We start from the raw sequence: 18,888 nt of genomic DNA on the forward strand, positions 1-18,888 counted from the left end.
TGCGCTTGTCAACTCGGCCGTCGTCCCTTCTACTGAGACAGAACCGTCACTGCCTAACCGTCTAACTGGAGATGGCGGCGTCAGTGGCGGTGGCAGGTGGCCGTTTAGAGTGCTGCTACCAAACGTCAGATCCCAAGTCAGTCAGGTATGGTGCTCTCGGGCACGGACTTCCCTGGTGTCAGGCATGGTACGACTTGTTTGGCTTTGGTGCCCAGAAGATGATGCGAAGTGCTGAGCGAGGCGGTCTTGAGCTCAGAGGTATCCCGAACTGTTACAAGGTGGGTCAGTTCGGCGAAGTCTATCCCGAGCTGTTACAAGGTGGCAATTCGGCAAAGTCTATCCCGAGCTGTTACAAGGTGGGTCAGTTCGGCGAAGTCTATCCCGAGCTGTTACAAGGCGGCAGTTCGGCGAAGTCTATCCCGAGCTGTTACAAGGTGGGTTAGTTCGGCGGTCTATCCCGAACTGTTACAAGGTGGCAGTTCGGTGAAGTCTATCCCGAGCTGTTACAAGGTGGCAGTTCGGCGAAGTTTATCCCGAGCTGTTACAAGGTGGGTTAGTTCGACGAAGTGTGTCCCCTTGTTCCCGCCTATGCTTGGCCCCTTTTGCCGAGCTGTCGTTTCTGCCATGTGTCTCATAATAAAGAGGTCGGGCCAAATCTTCCTTCATCATCACTTAAAGCTATGGATATGCATGGTTAGTATTTTTATTTCATAAATCTAATATTTGTGTTTCATTGACACAAAAACAAGATTTGGAATCCAATACATGTTCAATAGTCTATAATCTTTGAAAACAAAATTTGACTAAGGGACCAAATTGCCCTGATTTATGGAAAATGAATTATGGAATGGATAAATTTTACCAAAATTTGATGGGGGTCTCAAAGGAAGCACCTCGAAATAGGGTTTGGTGTTTTTAAGAAATGGGATCAATGGGTTAACCTATTGTTTTTTCTTTTTTTTTTTTTTTGTGTGTGTGTTTTATGTTGTTTCTTCTATCTCCTTTTGTTTGTTTGTATGACTGGTGAACCCTCATCGCCCTTTATAATGTATCCCTTTTTTCCTTTTTAATAAAAATTTCTTGTTAATTTCATCATCATCATCCATGCATGCCATATCCCAACTACATGGGGTTAGCTACAAGAATCCTGTTTTGCCAATCCACTCCATTTAAAGCCATATCCACTGTTAAATTATTAATGCTTAAATCATTTTAAACTACTTCTACCCATGTCCTTATTGATCTACCCTAAGCTCTTCTAGCCCCTTCAGTGGTCTTCTATGCAATGCTTTCTTTTTTTATGTATTATTAAAAAAATAGCCTGACTTACAAGACAAAAAGGAAAATATAGACTCACAAGACACATTTATACAGAAGTATGTATATTAAAATAGTTCATTTTTTATGGATGGAGTTGGACTACAAGACATGTCCAATAGTTAACTTGGAAGACAAAAACATGGAGTTAGACGCACCTTTCTAAAAACATATATATACTTTTAAAATAGTTCATGTTTTGAATTCTAATATTACACATCTACAAAAGAACAGTTTTAATTAAAATGTTGCATTTGTTACTATGTAACATTTGATATGAAAAGTGGCATTTGTCTTGTATATTAACTTTTCATTTGGCTGCATTTGGTAAGAGTGCAAATGCAAATATATATGGTTAATGAAAATGCAAACTTGGGTTTGTTTTATTGATAAATGTTGTATTCTTACCAAACATATTTGGTTGTAATGGGTATAAATACGAATTCTAAGACTAGAATCTATCCTTTTAGATTGAGCAATTTTGAATGTAAAAGTTTGCTTCTATTTTGAATGGGAGCAAACTTTACTCCCATTTTGAATGCAAATATGTCAGAAAAACAAATTTACTTTTATTTTCAGTACAAAAGTGCATCCTTATCAAATGCTTGCAAAACTGAACTGGTGCAAATTTGCTTTAGTTCAATGTTAGCATTCTTTGCAAATAGCTTTATGTCAAATAAATAATAAGCAAATACCACTTAGATTAAAAGGAAATTTTCATAAAACAATTGTAAGACCAGCTATGTTGTATGAAATAGAGTGTTGGACAGTCAAGAAACAACATGTCCAAAAAATGAATATGGAAAACATGCATATGTTGAAATGAATGAGTTGAAGTCATGCGAAGATACTATGAGTAGCTGTAATAAGTAATACAATGAGAAAAAATAGACTAAGGGTCCATTTGGTTCGTAGTCGGAATTGGAATCGAAATCCTCTGGAATCGGAATTGGAATGGTCCATTCCCATAGTCTGTTTGGTTCAAACAGGAATAGGAATGGGAATTAAAATCAGTAGGAATAGGATTTCATTCCCAAGGGAGGAGCAGGGAATGGCCATTCCCTCAAATGGCGGAATGCCATTCCAGCAGGAATGGGAATGGGATTTTGATTCTGTCCAACCAAACAGTTGGAATCGGAATAGCCCATTCTGATTCCGATTCCAAACCCATATTACTACAAACCAAACAGACCCTAAGATGGTTTGGTCACATAGAAGACCTTTGATAACACTCATAAGAAGTGATTTGTTACAAGTTGCAGGTAGAGGTGGAAAGTGGGCCGTGCCATGGCCCGGCACAGCCCAAGCCCACGTGGGCCCGTGCCGTGCCATGGGCCAAGCCTTGGCCTAAGTCGGGCCATGGACTGGGCCAAAGTTATTTTTGTCTATTTATTTAAAAAAAAGTGAAAAAAACTTAAAATTTTAATTTTATATGAATTTTGATGTATACAATTGCTTATATATACGATAATTAAATAAATTGGTACAATAAAATAAAAAAATATTTATTTTATTAATATATTATATACTATATCTTATTATATAATTATAATTTATATAATATATTATATATTATATATAAATATTATGTATATATATAAATATATATAAATAGTATATATGAGTTGTGCTGGTCCATAGGCGGCATGGTCCGCTTGATCGTGTCGTGCCATGCCAGCCTGTGGACTTCAAACCCCAGGCCCAGCACGACACGAACCATCATGTCAAGCCTAGCATAGCCTATGGGCTATTGTGTCGAGCCACGGGTGGCCTGGCTCGATTTACACCTCTAGTTGTAGGGGCTAGAAGGATAAGGAACTAAGAATAGACAGAAAGGGACATGGGTCAAAGCAATAAGAATGATTTAAACACTAATAATTTAGTATGGCTTATAGTATTGATTAGAATGGAATGGTGAAATAAGATTCATGGTGGTGACCCCATATGGTTGGGATAAGGCTTAGATGATAATGATGAAAAAGCTAGGAGATAAAGACATGTCATGTATATGTGTCCCCTCAAGAATTTGTTAACTATCAGAATCTAACACATGTCTGATGTGGACATAGTCCATTTAGAAGAGTCCATGCAACGCTACCTGATATTAATCTCAAAAGAGTCTTGTGTTCAAGATGCTCTTTAAATATCGAAGTATAAATCAATGCCTAAGGAAATTTTGGTTCATACCAATGATTTAACAGGCACGCCTAGGCGCACAAGCAAGGCATATTTTAGCATAGGCACCTCGCCTAGGTCTAGGCACAGCTTTTTCAAAAGGTGCATGCCTAGTGCGCCTTGCGCCTCAGCCCACACGTGCGCCTTTTGAAAATTTGATGCTTTTTTTATTTTTCTTTTTGTGCTTAGCAGTTGGGGCAGGGGCTCCGACTTCGGATCCCCATGCTACGTCCCCCGAGGCAAGCCCAATCAAGTCAACGTTAGGTCTTAAGTTCTTAGTTCCCACACAAAAAAAAATAATGATTTTATAGTTTTAATTGCTTTTTAAGAAGATATTTTATTAGGATGAATGAATGAACAACATTGCCTCGAGGGTTTGGCACAAATGCGGCTTGTAGAATCAGGAATGTAATATTTTTTTAAATTATTTTATTATTTTATTTTATTTTTTTTACACCTTGCTTTAAAAGGCACATGCCTCTCCTTACGCCGGTTCGACTATGATATGGAAAATATAATATATCTGAAAATTTTCTGACCAATCAACTGAAATCACAAATGTGGTAATCAATCAGGTGTTATTTATCAAAATTCATGGGTGGTTTTGATTGGTTAAAACTCTTCCCATGCCATAACTTTTCTGCATCATAGATTTTCCCCCTTACGCCTCAGGCACAAATTGACACCTGCGCCTTGCATTTTTAAAACACTGGTTCATACTAATAAAGATGGTTAAGTGGATTCGGTAAATGAACTAATGGAAGAACTGAGGGAAGAGCCTGCTGAGAACAAGGTAGTGTTGGATGAAGTGTATAAAATAAGCAAGCGGATATCAATAAGTTGGTCAGAAAAGTAATTGAGGTCAGTAAGAAGTTGGTTTTGAATGCCAGGAAGGTGTTAGAATTAATAATTATACATATATAAACTAAGTTTCTGATGTTTAATCAGGAAGCAAGGGGTTTGAGACTTACAGAGGCTTTCATTTGAAGGTGCAAGGATAAGGTCTGTTTTCAGAGTAGATTTTTGTCTTGAGAGCTAGAGTGTAACAATATTAGGGGCCGTGGTTGAAGATGCTAGGTAAAGGACTGTTCTCAGAGTGATTAGGTCAGTTGGTAGGGAGAGGGGGTTGTAATTTGGCTTGCTCTTCTTATCGTTTTGTTGTTTGGATGTATGAAGGGTTGATAGAACAAGGTGGTTTGCTTCTCTCTGTATGGTGATATCTTATCACCTGATATTGTACTTTTTTTTTTTAGGCTCAAAACCTTGCTGTACATATTTTGTATTAGTACTCTTTTCAAACTGAGCCAAATAATGAATTTTCCTTTTCTATCTAAATAATCACAAACCATAATGATACTATAGAGCACTCAATGTTGATAATTACCTACAGGTAAATACTGCGCCATTGTCGCTGATAATTTCTCCTAGTTACAAAGAACCAGACTTGCTTTGTTCTGGTTATAAAGTGCTCCTTCTAAACTTTCCTGCAGAAAACAAGCCACAATAACAAGTGGATGCAAGTACGAAACAGAGGCGGCTCCAGTTGCAAAATTGAAAGACAAAGATTGTCACCAGGACAATGATCACAAGCAGTTGGAACCTTGCAAATGGAAGAAATCCTAAACCACAAGAAATAATTAAAACAATGTAAGAATTACAAACCACACTATTAACTCTATTGCCATTGGGAAATGGTAAGAAAAAAGAATACAAACTTCCCCAAATAGCAAATTCTAAATAGAGTATCAAACTTGCATTGTACATTTCTTTTGAGAATGTCCTAACATATGGCAACGACCACATTGAACAACCCTCTTTGGGCGCTTAAAGCTCTCTATCCGAAGAACTTTCTTTTTAGGTCGGCCAGGTGGGCGACGAGTCCTGGGTGGGCGGATTATGATATCAACTTTGGCACCTCCACCCTCAGTTCCCTCACCAGGATCTTTCCAGGTACTCTTGTCTGGAATAGGATTTATCAATTGAGAATAGGCTTCACGATAGCTTGCTACTGTGAAACAAGGCTCAGCAAATAGATGAGCATTTTGCCCACAGGATATGAGAGCAGCAACAGCATGTGCACATGGTAAACCATAAAGCTGCCATCGACGACATGAACACTGCCGGCTACGTATATCCACAATGTTTGTCCGCTCAGTAGACACAATCTCAAATTCCACTTCATTTGCACGAAGCACTTGATAACAACGAGAATCAGCAATAGCTTCTAAAATTCGCTTCTCAGCAGATGGTACAAGAATTGAGTTCCAGGTCATGCCTATGTTACGTCGCTCAGTGAACCAAGATGTCAACTGATGACGGATATGCTCCATCATCTGTACAATAGGAAGTTCATGACCTTCTAGGGCCCAGTTGTACAACAGCTCTGTGACACCCAAGGTAAAATGACCATAGCGTACGCCTTCAAAATATGCTACTGCCCAAAGTTGAGGAGGAAATCGCTGAAACCATTGCATAACATCTGGTGAAATCTCTACCATCTCATTGATTTTGGCTTCAAATTCAGCAGCAGTGAGGGCATAAACAGCATTCCAGAATATGTTCACCAACTTTGTATTCTTAAACTCATCACGGAAATTTTCACTCACATGTCGCAGACAAAATCCATGACAAGCACTTGGAAAATGTGTTTCTACTGCTTCTACCATGCCTTTTATTCTCTCTGATAATATTGTAAGTCGGGGCATATTATCAGTATTTACTCCAAGAAGTTTCCGCAACTCCGACAAGAACCACATCCAATTTTCATCACTCTCCATATCAACTATGGCAAATGCCAATGGAAACAATGCGTCATCAGCATCAATTGCTGCAGCACAAAGTAAAGTACCCAGGTACTTCCCTTTCAGATGTGCTCTGTCAAGTTCCAATAGTGGCCTGCATGCATTTATAAATCCATAGATTGATGCTCTGTAAGAAATAAAGAGCCGTTGGAAGCAATTCTCTTGGCCAGTAGCAAACACTAATGCAATACTTCCTGGGTTCATTCTTCTGATTTGCTCACAGTACACAGGAAGAAGGCTATATCCTTCCTCAAAGGTTCCATGAACTGCAGCCATGCTGCGTTCCTTTCCACGCCAAGCTTGCATATAAGAAACAGCAACTCCATGTTGTTCACGAATGTCTTGCAATATTTCCTTTGGTTTGTACTGTGGATTATCCCGAATCCGTGCTTCTACAGATCTGGCAACCCAACCAACTGAAGCTTGCTGATGATGGAGGTTACGAACTCCTTCACAAGTATGGTTTCCATGCAAGGTTCTAATTGAAAAGGTTGAAACACCAGGACGCTTTGCCACATGGACACGCCATGGACATCCTTCCTTGGAGCACTTGGCGATGAATCTGCTCCGATCTGATTTCACTATCCGAAGATCAAAATGCAATGCAATAGCAATCTCTTTTAGTGTCCTTCTGCAGGCTTCAACATCAGGGAATTCTTGTCCAATGACTAATGAATGGTCAGCCACTAGTTGATCAGAAACAATTAAAGAATGACTGGCCATAAAACAAACAAAATAAAAAGCTCCAACTATTCAGCAACTTAAAAGCTTCCAGTCATGCCATTTTTATCGTGTATACTCTCAAAACATGTACTTCTCCCACATAACTATTGCATTAAACCTTTCAGAGAAAACCTCCAGAGTTAATTCTAAAAAATGAGAACTCTTCATAGTAGACCAACCACAATTCTGACAATTGGAGAGCTTGTTTGGGCCACCGCCACTGCCACTTTCACCATAAGACATTTAAATGCTGGAAAATAATTGCAAATTGTTAGAGAAACAAATAAAGACACAATATGCTAGAGTGAACATCTCAAAGGAAATTTAGAATAACGAAGCCAGATAAATTGGTTGAACCATATCTACTAAGTTGTAGGTTTGGATCAAAAGATATGAGTTTCCATCACCAAAACTCCTGTCTTTCAACAGTAGAGAATGCTGGATTAGACCTTTTCACTTAGAAGATCAACTTAATACATCACAATTTACATTAAAGGTTAAAGGCCCGCATAAAAAAAATCTGTTCTGGAATTTTCTGCCCCAATTTATAGAAGTTATATCACTGGTCATTGAACCTCAGCCCATTTTATCGATCTCATAGATCAAAACTATCAATCAAATGGTTTTAACCTAAGACAAACAGCCACTTATATCCCACCTAACTATGATGCCACCACAACCCGTTCTGAAAATAGCTGATGGTAAATTCCTTCTAAAGCTGATATAGTGAATAAAGGGAGGATGCACAATGCCCACCATGAAAAGAACCAAGTGGAAACCACTGAATACCTTCTCCTTCACATAGCAATATCTGTTTACTGTTTTCATCATAACAACATTTAAGATATTTAGATAAGATCAATTGTAGGGCCTAGTTGTAAAGGCAACAAGGCGCCCTTTGAGGCTCGCCTCACCTAATCGCCAAGTAGTTTTGTACTATGTATTATAAAATACTTTTTTATTCTTTATTTTTTGACATTATAATTATAAAATAGGCACTATTAAACTAAAATATTCATTTTGTGTATTTATATACTAATTTCTTTTTATTATTTTCTTGTTTGTTAGGATTTAATCAATACAAACATTGCTAAATTCTGTATTGAACCCTCAAAGACTTTAAAACCTGAACCAATAAGTAAGGAAGAACTTAAAATTTTGTCTAATCAAGACATTTTCTTCTTCTTTTTCTCTAACAAAAATAAGGGTTCAGCTCCTATATTTTTTGAATTTTCTTTTCCTTCTTCTTTTTCTTCTCATTAATATGTTGATTTTTTATACTTTAACATGAACTCTATACTTTTGTTGTGAAAATTATGAATAATTATTAAGGAAATATGGCTATGCTACCTAGGGAACTACTCTAGGATCTATATTTTCTACATAAAAAATTAGAAAAGTATGGACAGGCCTAATGCAGATTTCTGAATTCCCCTGCAAATCTATAAACATTCAAAAGGTCAAAAACCCACACTCTATGCACCCATACCCGCCCGTGAATTGGCATCAATTCCGAGTTGGCACCTACCCCAACTGTACTTTAGGCCTATGAATTCTGACCCTGGGCTGAACAGTCATTCTTCCTAAAAAAAATACATCACCTAGGCGACTCCTAGGCGGGTGACTAGGCAACAAGGCGCCCCCTGTCACCTAGCCTCGCCTTGGCGCATTGAAAACTATGGCCGATAGTTGGTGTAATGAAAAAATCTTGGGCTGGAAAGCATGAGAACGCAGGTCTGAGTCTGTGGCCATCCACTTTGTGCAAAAAATTCCAAAGGTTAGGACTGTACCCAGTCTACCCCTCCCAAGACCCCAGATAGCTGGAACCAACATTGGGTCATGGCCTTGGGTAAGGTCAATTGTTTAATTAGTGAATCATCACATCTTATATTGGATGTCTGCAATGCAAAACCTAATATGGACCACGAAAAGTGTTTTGGATATGAGACTGTTCAACCACTTTTGAAGTAAAGTGTTCCCAAGAAGATTGTGAAGTCAGATATTTAGTCAGGAGAAAAATGTTATGTACTTGGTGTTCTTAATAGCTCCTAGGAAGTGAAGTACAAATAGTACACACAAACACAAACGAGAATAGACGAGTTTATCAATCAGAAACTACAAGAGAATGACAGGAATATATTATATACTAATGGTGATGCTTCTTCTTCAATGGTCCTAATAGGCATTTAAGGACTTATCATGGATGAAGATGTACAGTTATTGTTGTTTTCTTGAAAATAATGGAAAAAGGTTCAAAAGGAGCTCGTGAACCACAAACTACTAGAAACAGCCTCAAATTTGCCACAGGGTGTGGTATATGAAATTAGCAGCTAATCAACAGATAGAATCAGCCTTTGCAGATGCCTTGCTGAACTATCACGATGCATTTACATCTTGGTTAAACGTTAAATACAACATGTTCCTCCAAGGCAGCAAACAAAGTGCAAATTCCAAACGTCTTTGGAACATCAAATTGATCAACTGGATTATAATTGGTTCATACATACAACAGAGCAACCACGCTGTTACCTCAGTCCTACCAGACTGCTGGTTCATTAAGTGGCTTCTGACGCATGTGAGAGTCCAAGCAGTTTTAATGAAACATACAAAGTCTAGCATAACCAAAACTAACATATTGAGAAAAGATTCTAGTCCATACCAACCAGTGAACAAAAATAAAAGATTTAAAAAGAAAAACATATGCGACACAGTGGATGAAAGAATTTATTTCGCACCAACAGAAATACAACTCAACAAAATTCATAAAATGAAACCAATTCAGCTCAAACCCGCAACTTAGAACTCATTGCTCTAATTCAACAACCACCAAACGGTCTCGTTCAACCCTAAACTCAACCTCATCATTTTATCCCACAGAAGACCCTAACCAAATAAGAACCGAACTCCCCTCTGGAATAACACATATGCAGACAAACAAATCAAATGAATTAGATTACCTCATCGTGAAGCGGCTGTCATCGGACGAGGAAGAACCGAATAACTAGTTCGAGACATAGATGTTCTTATTCCCACTTCAAGAGAGAAATCCGAGCCCAATGGGAAATTTAGAAGGGATTCGGTAAAATCAGATTGGATCAACAAATTTCTTCTTATTATTATTATTTTATTTATGGAATGAGTTTATAATACAGTTCCTGGCTTGAGAAGAACAGGTTTGATCGAAACCCTTGATCCCCTCGTTTGGGTACATCCGGAGAGAGAGAGAGAGAGAAGCTTCAGAAACTAAGCGATGGAAAAAGTTGGAGAGTGGAAACCATATCCAAATTTCAGTAATTTACGAAAATGCCCTAACTCACACTGTGCTCATCTGGCATGTGTGTTCGACACATGTAAATGGCTCCATACGGACAGTCTATAAATAGTGTTCTAGAAACCAATGTTTTAAAAAACGACTCGGAATAAACCGTTTTGGCCACCAGTTTCCGATGATGGTTTAACTGTTTGGTCCGAATAAATGGCTCATTCTGATAAAAAAAATAAAAAAATAATTAAATAATTAAATTTTAAAAATGGCTAAAAACCATTGAACGGGTTAAACAAATCAACGGTTTGATTGCCCAGATCAATGGTTCGTTGACCGATTCAATGATTTTTGGCTAAGGACCGAGTTTAAGGTAAAATGGAACCAATTGCTTGGACGGTTCTCAGGCCAATCGTTTTTCCCTATGAGTCACAGGTCACCAATTTAGTGGTCTAGATTAAATGGGTCAGACTATGTCATATCAGCAAATATAATATATATTATCAATAAGTAATGCATAATTATATTTTAAATGTAATATATGCATTATTTTATATTTTTATTTTTATTTATTTGTAAAAAATACTACAAATTGTGATTTGAGGCCAAAAGGAGGCTTTTTAAAAGAAAAATAGTGGGGGTAAAGTACGTTCCTTTGGTTCCTTGGGTCACATAGGTCTCGAAAAATTATCCAAAACAAAAAAAAAAAGAAAAGCACCCTAATTAAACATCAAAGTGCAAAGTCATGACCTCTAGAAGTTTACATATACATTTATTATGCAACTCATGACCCAATGACCGGGTCGAATTGGTCAAAAGTTCAACAACTTGGGCCAGACGATTTTTGACCAAGTAAACATTTTTTTCACCAAATACTAGGTTTTAGCAAAACTTAACTCAAAATAAAGATGAAGTGAGTTCAAACTTCAAACAATTCAACCAGCCAGGTCAATACAGATTGAAAGCATTGCCTATAAGGAGTTTAGATGCTTAAACATCAACTACTCCACTTAAGTAGCATTAGGCTAGTGCTATTGCAAGTGGAGTAGTTGATTTCTCCAAATTTTGGATTGGTTCTCCACGGAACACATCCCACAGCACAAGACAACTCAGCATGGTCAGGGCCCATACTTGTCATGGAGAGATGTTCCCAATATATGGTGAGAATATATTGTGGGGCGCATGTGAGGTGCACTTTGTGAGGAGTCGATGTGAATTTTTGCCTATAAGCTATCTTGGTGAAAAATCTGAGAGCCCAAATCAGCTGTCTATATATGAGGCTGTTTTTTTAAGGTTGTCTACTTCAACTTGGTTAAATTTTCAGCTTAATCTTTTCAAATAAACCTTGAGCCTGAGATGCTTATATAGTATGTACTTGACCAATATGTCAAAAGCCTTTCAAACTACGGGTATGCATGGAAGACAAGACGTTTAACTTTTAGGACCCTAACATTAACTCCATCATGCTCCCACAACCAATGTCTCAACCAAGGTTTTAAAAGGTTAAAGGTGGAGGCGAGGTAGTTGGGTGTGAAAGGCTTAAGCCTCGAACATAAAAATAAAATAAAACCTATGTATTTATATTTATTAGAAAAAACAAATGAAGGAAATATTACCTGACCCAACCTGAATTTGACAGATCAAGCTAACAAATTTTTTATTAAAAAGATAATCATATATCCAAAGTGCCAAATTTTTTATTTTCTTTTCATTTTATATTTTCTCTAATACTTTTTCCTTGGGTTTTTTTTTATCTCATTATTGTTTAAAAGCATGGAGGTTGGTTTATTCTTTGTAGTTCCATTGGTTTGTTTGACTTTTAATTTTAGCTACATAGTCCATAAAGAAGTTATTTGGATGAGGTAACTTAGGGATCAGTTGATAATAGTTGAATATGCTCAATTGAAAACGCTTAATGCTTTGTCTTTTAGTGAATAAGTCCAGGTTGTGAACTCCTTAATGGATAACTCCCATTAACAATATTGTCAAAAAATGTCCTTATTTAAGCCTTGTACATCACAAGGCTAAAGGCTTAAAGGCATAGGCCTCTAACAACTCAAGGCTTAAGCCTTGGCAATGGAGAGAAAGGCTATTGAGGCCAGACCATTTTGGTCAGCCTCCCTTAGTAGCCTTTTAAAACCGAATCCAGATCTCCTGCCCACAACTTTCTACCCACATCCCTACCCACGCTATAAATTATTGGACACATGTCCACTAACATGTGACTCTTCTTCACATGTGCAGAATTGCATGTGAATTCAAAAGGATGTAATGGGACGGAAGTTAAGTCCATCCCATCAGATTTCACGCATTAACCCAATTAATTTTTTTAATCCAAAAATAATTACTTTACCCTTCCCAAGAACCTTAATAGTCTCGTTCTCTCCATTCCAATCTCTACAACCTACTATTCCAAGCAACTTCATAGGCAACTGGCAACTAGCAACCGACGATGTGCTCACCGGTATCTTATTATCTCCATGCTCAGTTGGTTAACCTTTTTCTTCTATTCTCCATAACATCTTGTTCGAAGTGATTTCACCGACGTCCGGCAATCGAGGACGTGCTCACCGATACACCGGTAGATAAGTAACCTCAACCAATATAAGAAAAAATTGAGCATTATTTTCTTATAGTTCTTCCAACCAGGTTCTTCTCACCGATAGTTATGTTCTGTTTTATTTGATTCACTTATTTTTTGTTTTCTTTTGGCCAGGCACAATAATCACCTCAATTTATTCGCACATTATTTTTTTCCATATTGATGGTTTTCTTGTATTATTGCAGGTATTCCAAATACAGGACTTAAAACTATGATATTGATAGTTTTGTGGTTCGAGCAAAGAGTTTTATTATATGGGTTGTTACTACATTTTTCCATGACTTACTACCTAACTATTGGAGTTTTCTTCTTGTACTTGGGAAGAGGACACACTGCTGTTGGAGACAAGAAAAATAAGGATAAGCAATGGTGGAGGAGCATGTAGAGAATAGGATGTCAATGAGTACGTCCTCGGTTGCCGGTTGCCGGATGTTGGTGGAATCTCTTGGAATAGAACGTTATGGAGAATAGAAGAAGAATGTTAATCAATGGAGTACAGAGAGAATAAGATGTCGGTAAGCACGTTGCTGTTGGTTGCTTGTTGCTGATTGCCTGTGAAATTTCTTGGAACAGTACGCTATAGAGACACATGCTAGTGGATATGTGTCCAAAATTTATGGCATGGGTAGGAAGTTGTGGGCAGAAGATCCCGACTCTTTAAAACCATGGTCTCAACAGTACCATTTATAGGCAATTCCAATTCTAGCTCATTGGTGATTTGAACTTGAGATATGATGGTCGGTTCTAATACAATTTGTTAGAGGCTTGCACAATAACACCAAAGTCCTTAAGATTGTTAGAACACGTCAATAGTGAACTGCGTTGAAGAAGACAACCAAAGAAGCTTCACCTAGAAAAGTTAAAACTAAAAGCCATATCTCTTGGCTGAACTGAACAACAATATATTTGGGCTTTCTGGAAATTTCACTAAACATAGTTTAGTTTATAGGCCCTATAAATGGTTTTATTTTACTTTGCTCCACATGCACTAATCATACATTTCTTTTTTTTTTTTTTTGGTAGAAATAGGAATAGCTACACAATACGTTTACTAACTTGCTAATTAAATACTAATTAAATACTTGAATTTGGCTCCGACATTATCAAGTCAAGTTAAGCTTTACTCAAGTTGAGTTTGAGCGAACCTAAAGTTTCTAATAAAATATCATTTTCAATATATTTTTATTTATAATATAAATAAATATTAGATTTTTTATACTAATTTATTTATAATATAAAATAAATAAATTTATAATCAAGTTTTATAATATATTTTTGTTTATAATATTTCATAATATTGATTTACTTGTAATTTTTAATAGCAATTACTTATAATTGGTTCAAGCTCAATCAAGTCTGAATAGATCATGAGTATTGATGAAGGAAGATTTGGCCCGACCTCACAGTTACGCAACACGTGGCAAAGGCAACAGCTTGGCACAAAAGCACGCCTAAGGCATGAGCACCAAGGGGAGAAACCAGCAGTCCAAACTCCCTACTAGGGGCCCGAACTCACCCTTGGTCCCAAACCAGATAGTAATCCGAACTAGCCTGCATGTAACAGTTCGGGACATACCTTGCCGAACTGGCATGCCTTGTAACAGTTCAGAACACACCTCGCCAGACTGGCCTGCCTTGTAACAGTTCGAGATACACTTCGCCAGACTAGCCTGCCTTGTAACAGTTCAAGATACACTTCGCCGAACTGGCCTGCCTTATAACAGTTCAGGTTACACCTCGCCGAACTGGCCTGCCTTATAATAGTTCGGGATACACCTCACCGAACTGGCCTGCCCTATAGCAATACAGGACATACCTCCGAACTCAAGACTTCGCCTCGCTCACCACTCCACCACATCGCCCTCAGGACACCAAAACCAAACAAACCGTACTATGCCTGACATCGAGGAAGCCCGTACCCAAGGGCGGCGCACCCGACTAACTTGGGATCCGACGCTTGACGGCCGCACTCCAAACGACCACCTGCCATCGCCTCCTGACACCGCCATCTCCAGTTACAGAGACGGTTCTGACAAAAGGCGGTGACAGTTCTGTCCCAACAGAAAGAACGACACCCGAACTGACAAATGCAAGGGTAATCATACCCGACTTGACAAGGGCTTCGGAGCGAGTGCGCGAAGTGGTTATAAAAGGCCCCCTACCCCCAACAACAAGATATGTGAACTTTGCGCCATCTGGTCTATACTTTGCCTTTGAGAGAATACTAACTTGAGCTTCGGAGTTATCTCACCGGGTTCCCCCCGGAGTTCCCTCATCTTTCCCGTTTCAGGCTCTCCGTCGCTCCAGCTCAAAGGTGAAATCGTTGACAGCTAAGACTGGCCAGATTGCGCTCCATCAATTGGCGTCGTCTGTGGGGAAAGCTTCTAAAAGCCTCCCTCTAAATCTCTCTTACCTACCCTTCTTTCAAAAACTCCAACACCCATGGCTTCCTCCAACATTGTCGGACATGGAACAGAAACAACCACTACCGGAGAGCAACTCCATGTTCCAGCAGTGTGCATTGGGCAGTTCACCATCCCTCTTTTAGTGGATGGGATCCCCAGTTTGAATGTGCCACAAGTAGTGGCGCCCCTAAACCCTCCTTCGTTGAACATCCCTCTTCCACTCCCCATTGAAACGAACTTCGCGGAACCAACTGTTGTCCCACTAGCAACCCGCCAGAACCAGCTGGATGATCTAATGCAATGCATGCGGGCAATGCAGCAATTCCAGCAGCACCAACTCTAACAACACCAGGTGCTGCACCACCTCTCCCAATAACATTATCAGCAATAGTTCCCCCCGCTACCCTTAAACCAGCCACTGCTCCCCCCCGGCACCCTGTTTCGAAGTCGGTCAAGGCCTCCCCTCAAGGTGGACGGCCTCACCAAGGAGAAGCTTCCCGACCCCAGAACCCCCCAAATAGCCAGGCCTCATCCCCAGGCCGAAAGCAAAGAAAGATCACCCCCGCCTTTCTGCTTCCCTTTCCTACTAGCCTAGCCTTATAGACTAGCCACTGTAGCTTCCTTACATCAGTGACCTCCTTAATCAATTGTACTAATAGCTGTACTAATACCTTCTTCCTTACCGACTAGTAGCTTTAGTCTTATCTACTTAGGAGCTGTCTTACTAGTAGCTATCCTTGCTTTGCCAATCCAGCTAGAGAAGAGCTCTTTCTTGCTTTACTAGGAATAGCTGTCGGCTGCCTTACTAGCTCCTAGACTTCACTTTACTTAAGTTTAAAGATAGGGGTCGAGCGGGCAGTGAAGGCGGGCGCTCCAGGCCCGAGTTCCCACTCACGGAGAGCCGGTTCAGTGCCCTAGCAGCAGGCCAACATTCTGGGCCCATCAAGCTCGACAACACAGAGGCCAGTAGTGCCAGCACCAGGCCCACTCCAAGAAGGCGTCGGTGAAGTCTCCGAACTGCTACCCCTGTCTTACCCGAGCTTAGAGGCAAGGAAGAGATGAGCTCGGGCGAGGTAAAAATTGTCCCAATTCTCTCAGTTCCTTCCCCCTTTCAATAGAACTTCTGGCAGTCCCCTTGCCTAGAGACTTCAAGCTTCCATCTCTGGACAAGTATGATGGGTCCTTTGACCCCAACAACCACGTCGACGCATTCCAGTCGCAAATGAACCTCGCTAGGGCCTGCGAGTCATGCATGTGCGTGACCTTCACCACCACCTTCAGAGGGGTGGTCCGCACCTGGTACCGGAACCTAGCTTCCGGGTCAATAAGAAGCTAGGCCCAGTTCGTGCAAATCTTCGCCGCACACTTTGTCACTAGCAAGAGGTGCCCCAGAACTGAGGAAAGTATCTTCGGGGTAATCCAAAGAGAGGGAGAACCCATCTGAAGCTACATCAAGCGGTTCAATGAAGCATGCTTGCAGATCCCTCGATTAGACGCCATGGTACAGCTCACCGCGGCCAAAAGAGGGGTGACGCACAAAGAATTCAAATGGCACATGGTGGACAGCCAGCCAGCAACCGTAGCCGACTTCCTCAAACTTGCGGACAAGTTTATGAGAACAGAGGAAGAGATCAACCAAAGAGCCGAAGGCGGGGTTGAAAAAAGAAAAAGAGAAGGCGAGCCCTCCAACCCCGATGACAGAAGAAGCCAGAACCAAGAGGCGAAGCCAAGCCAGCCGTCTCGAGCTCCCTTAGCAGTTTGGATGGATTACACGCCATTGAACACAAGGCGGATCGAGATCTTGATGACGATCAAGGACGCCCCCTACATAAAGTGGCCACCTCGCCTGAAGAGCAACCCAAAAGAAAGGAACAAAAATCTATACTGTAGTTTTCATAAAGATCGCGGTCATAACACCGAGCAATGTAATAATCTCCGCGACGAGATAGAGGGACTCATCCATCGCGGGTACTTGAGAAATTTTGTACATTATGACAACAATAATAAAGCAGGTCGGCAAGGGGAACATGGGAAGGATATCCCCGAGTCGAGTAGCAGACCGGCCGAAGCCTTGCAGTGACCTCCCCCAGAAGAGAGGCCAGTCCGGGGAACCATCCACGTGATAGTGGGCGGTTCGGTGGTGGCAGGATGCACTTTGGCAGCAGCACGGACGTCAGTTCGCGAAGCAGCCCGAGAGGAGCTGAACCCTCCCAAGAGGCCGAAGACAGAAGAACCAATCTTTTTTACAGAAGACGACGCGCGAGGTGTTCACTACTCCCATGACGACGCGCTCGTCATAAAGCTAAGGATCAGCGACTTCGAAGTCTGGCGCATACTGGAGAACTCAGGCAGTTCGATGGACATCCTATTCAAATCGGCGTTCGACCAATTGCAGTTGCAGAAAAGCGAGTTGAAACCCGCGCACACTCCTCTGGTGGGCTTCAGCGGAGAGGAAGTCAGGCCTCTAGGGAAGATAACAGTACCTGTGGAAGTTGGCACATGGTCGTGCGCGGTAAGACTCAACCACGATTTCCTGGTGGTCGCGACCTCCTCCCTATACAACGCCATAATAGGGCGACCAATTACGCATATTCTGCGTGCAGTGGTCTCCACCTATTATCTGGCGATGAAGTTCCCAACGGACTTCGGTGTGGGGGTAGTGCGGGGCGACCAACTTGAGTCCTACAAATGCTATGTTGCTGCCCTAAAGGGAAAATCCAAGGCAGTTGACGACCTCGAACTAGAGCGTCCTGCGGAGCAGGGCGAGGAACGAGCTTTGCCCACTGAGGAAACAGTCGCAGTCCCGACCTCGGCTACAGATCCGGCGCGAACACTACAGATCGGTGCTTCCGTCAAGGAGCCTTTGCGAACTGAACTGGTAAGTTTCTTACTTCAAAATTTAGATATTTTTGCATGGTCCGCGATAGATATGCCCGGTATTGACCCCGGCCTTATAACTCACAAACTTAACACTGACCCTGTAGTCAAACCCATTAGACAGAAGAAATGCAACTTAGCCCCGAAGCGCTAGAGGGCGGTCGACGAAGAAGTCGAAAAGCTCATCGCAGCGGACTTCATAAGGGAAGTTCATTACCCGAGCTGGGTGGCCAACCTAGTGCTAGTGAAAAAAATGAACGGCAAGTGGCGCATGTGCGTCAACTACACCGACCTGAACCGAGTTTGCCCAAAAGACTGCTTCCCCTACCCCGAATTGACTGCCTAGTGGATGCGACCTCGGGACATGAGCTGCTAAGCTTCCTAGACGCATACTCAGGCTACAACCAAATCAAGATGGACCAGTCTGACGAGGAAAAAACCAGCTTCATTACCGAGTTTGGCATGTACTGTTACAAGGTCATGCCATTCGGGCTAAAGAATGCTAGGGCGACCTTCCAAAGACTTGTAAATAAGCTTTTTTGGCCCTTAATCGGCACGGAAATAGAATGTTATGTAGACGATATGGTCGTCAAAACACAATTCTCGCAGGAATTAATAAAAGACTTGAATTCTGTCTTCCAAATTCTGCGTCAGTATAAAATGAGACTAAACCCAAACAAGTGTGTCTCCGATGTCACCTTGGGTAAGTTTCTAGGGTACATTGTC

At 40.7% G+C, this 18,888-nt stretch overlaps 1 protein-coding gene across 1 annotated transcript; it reads right to left on the reverse strand.

Moving 5' to 3' along the window:
* Positions 1–5,100: 5,100 nt before the first annotated feature.
* On the reverse strand, positions 5,101–10,349 carry LOC148865225 (uncharacterized). Its single transcript, XM_088981635.1, has 2 exons — positions 9,974–10,349; positions 5,101–7,266 (listed from the first exon to the last, which is right to left on the reverse strand). The coding sequence occupies exon 2, from the start codon at positions 7,014–7,016 to the stop codon at positions 5,238–5,240; it is 1,779 nt and encodes a 592-aa protein (XP_088837761.1). The 5' UTR covers positions 7,017–7,266; positions 9,974–10,349; the 3' UTR covers positions 5,101–5,237.
* Positions 10,350–18,888: the final 8,539 nt, after the last annotated feature.

This window comes from Nelumbo lutea, chromosome 3, assembly GCF_056320005.1.
Source record: "Nelumbo lutea isolate HS-2025 chromosome 3, American lotus-T2T, whole genome shotgun sequence".
Classification (NCBI taxonomy): Eukaryota; Viridiplantae; Streptophyta; class Magnoliopsida; order Proteales; family Nelumbonaceae; genus Nelumbo; species Nelumbo lutea.

What these genes read in the sequence shown, in the direction of transcription:
- LOC148865225 (XM_088981635.1), bottom strand. Translation starts at nt 7,016, where the DNA reads ATGGCCAGTCATTCTTTAATTGTTTCTGATCAACTAGTGGCTGACCAT.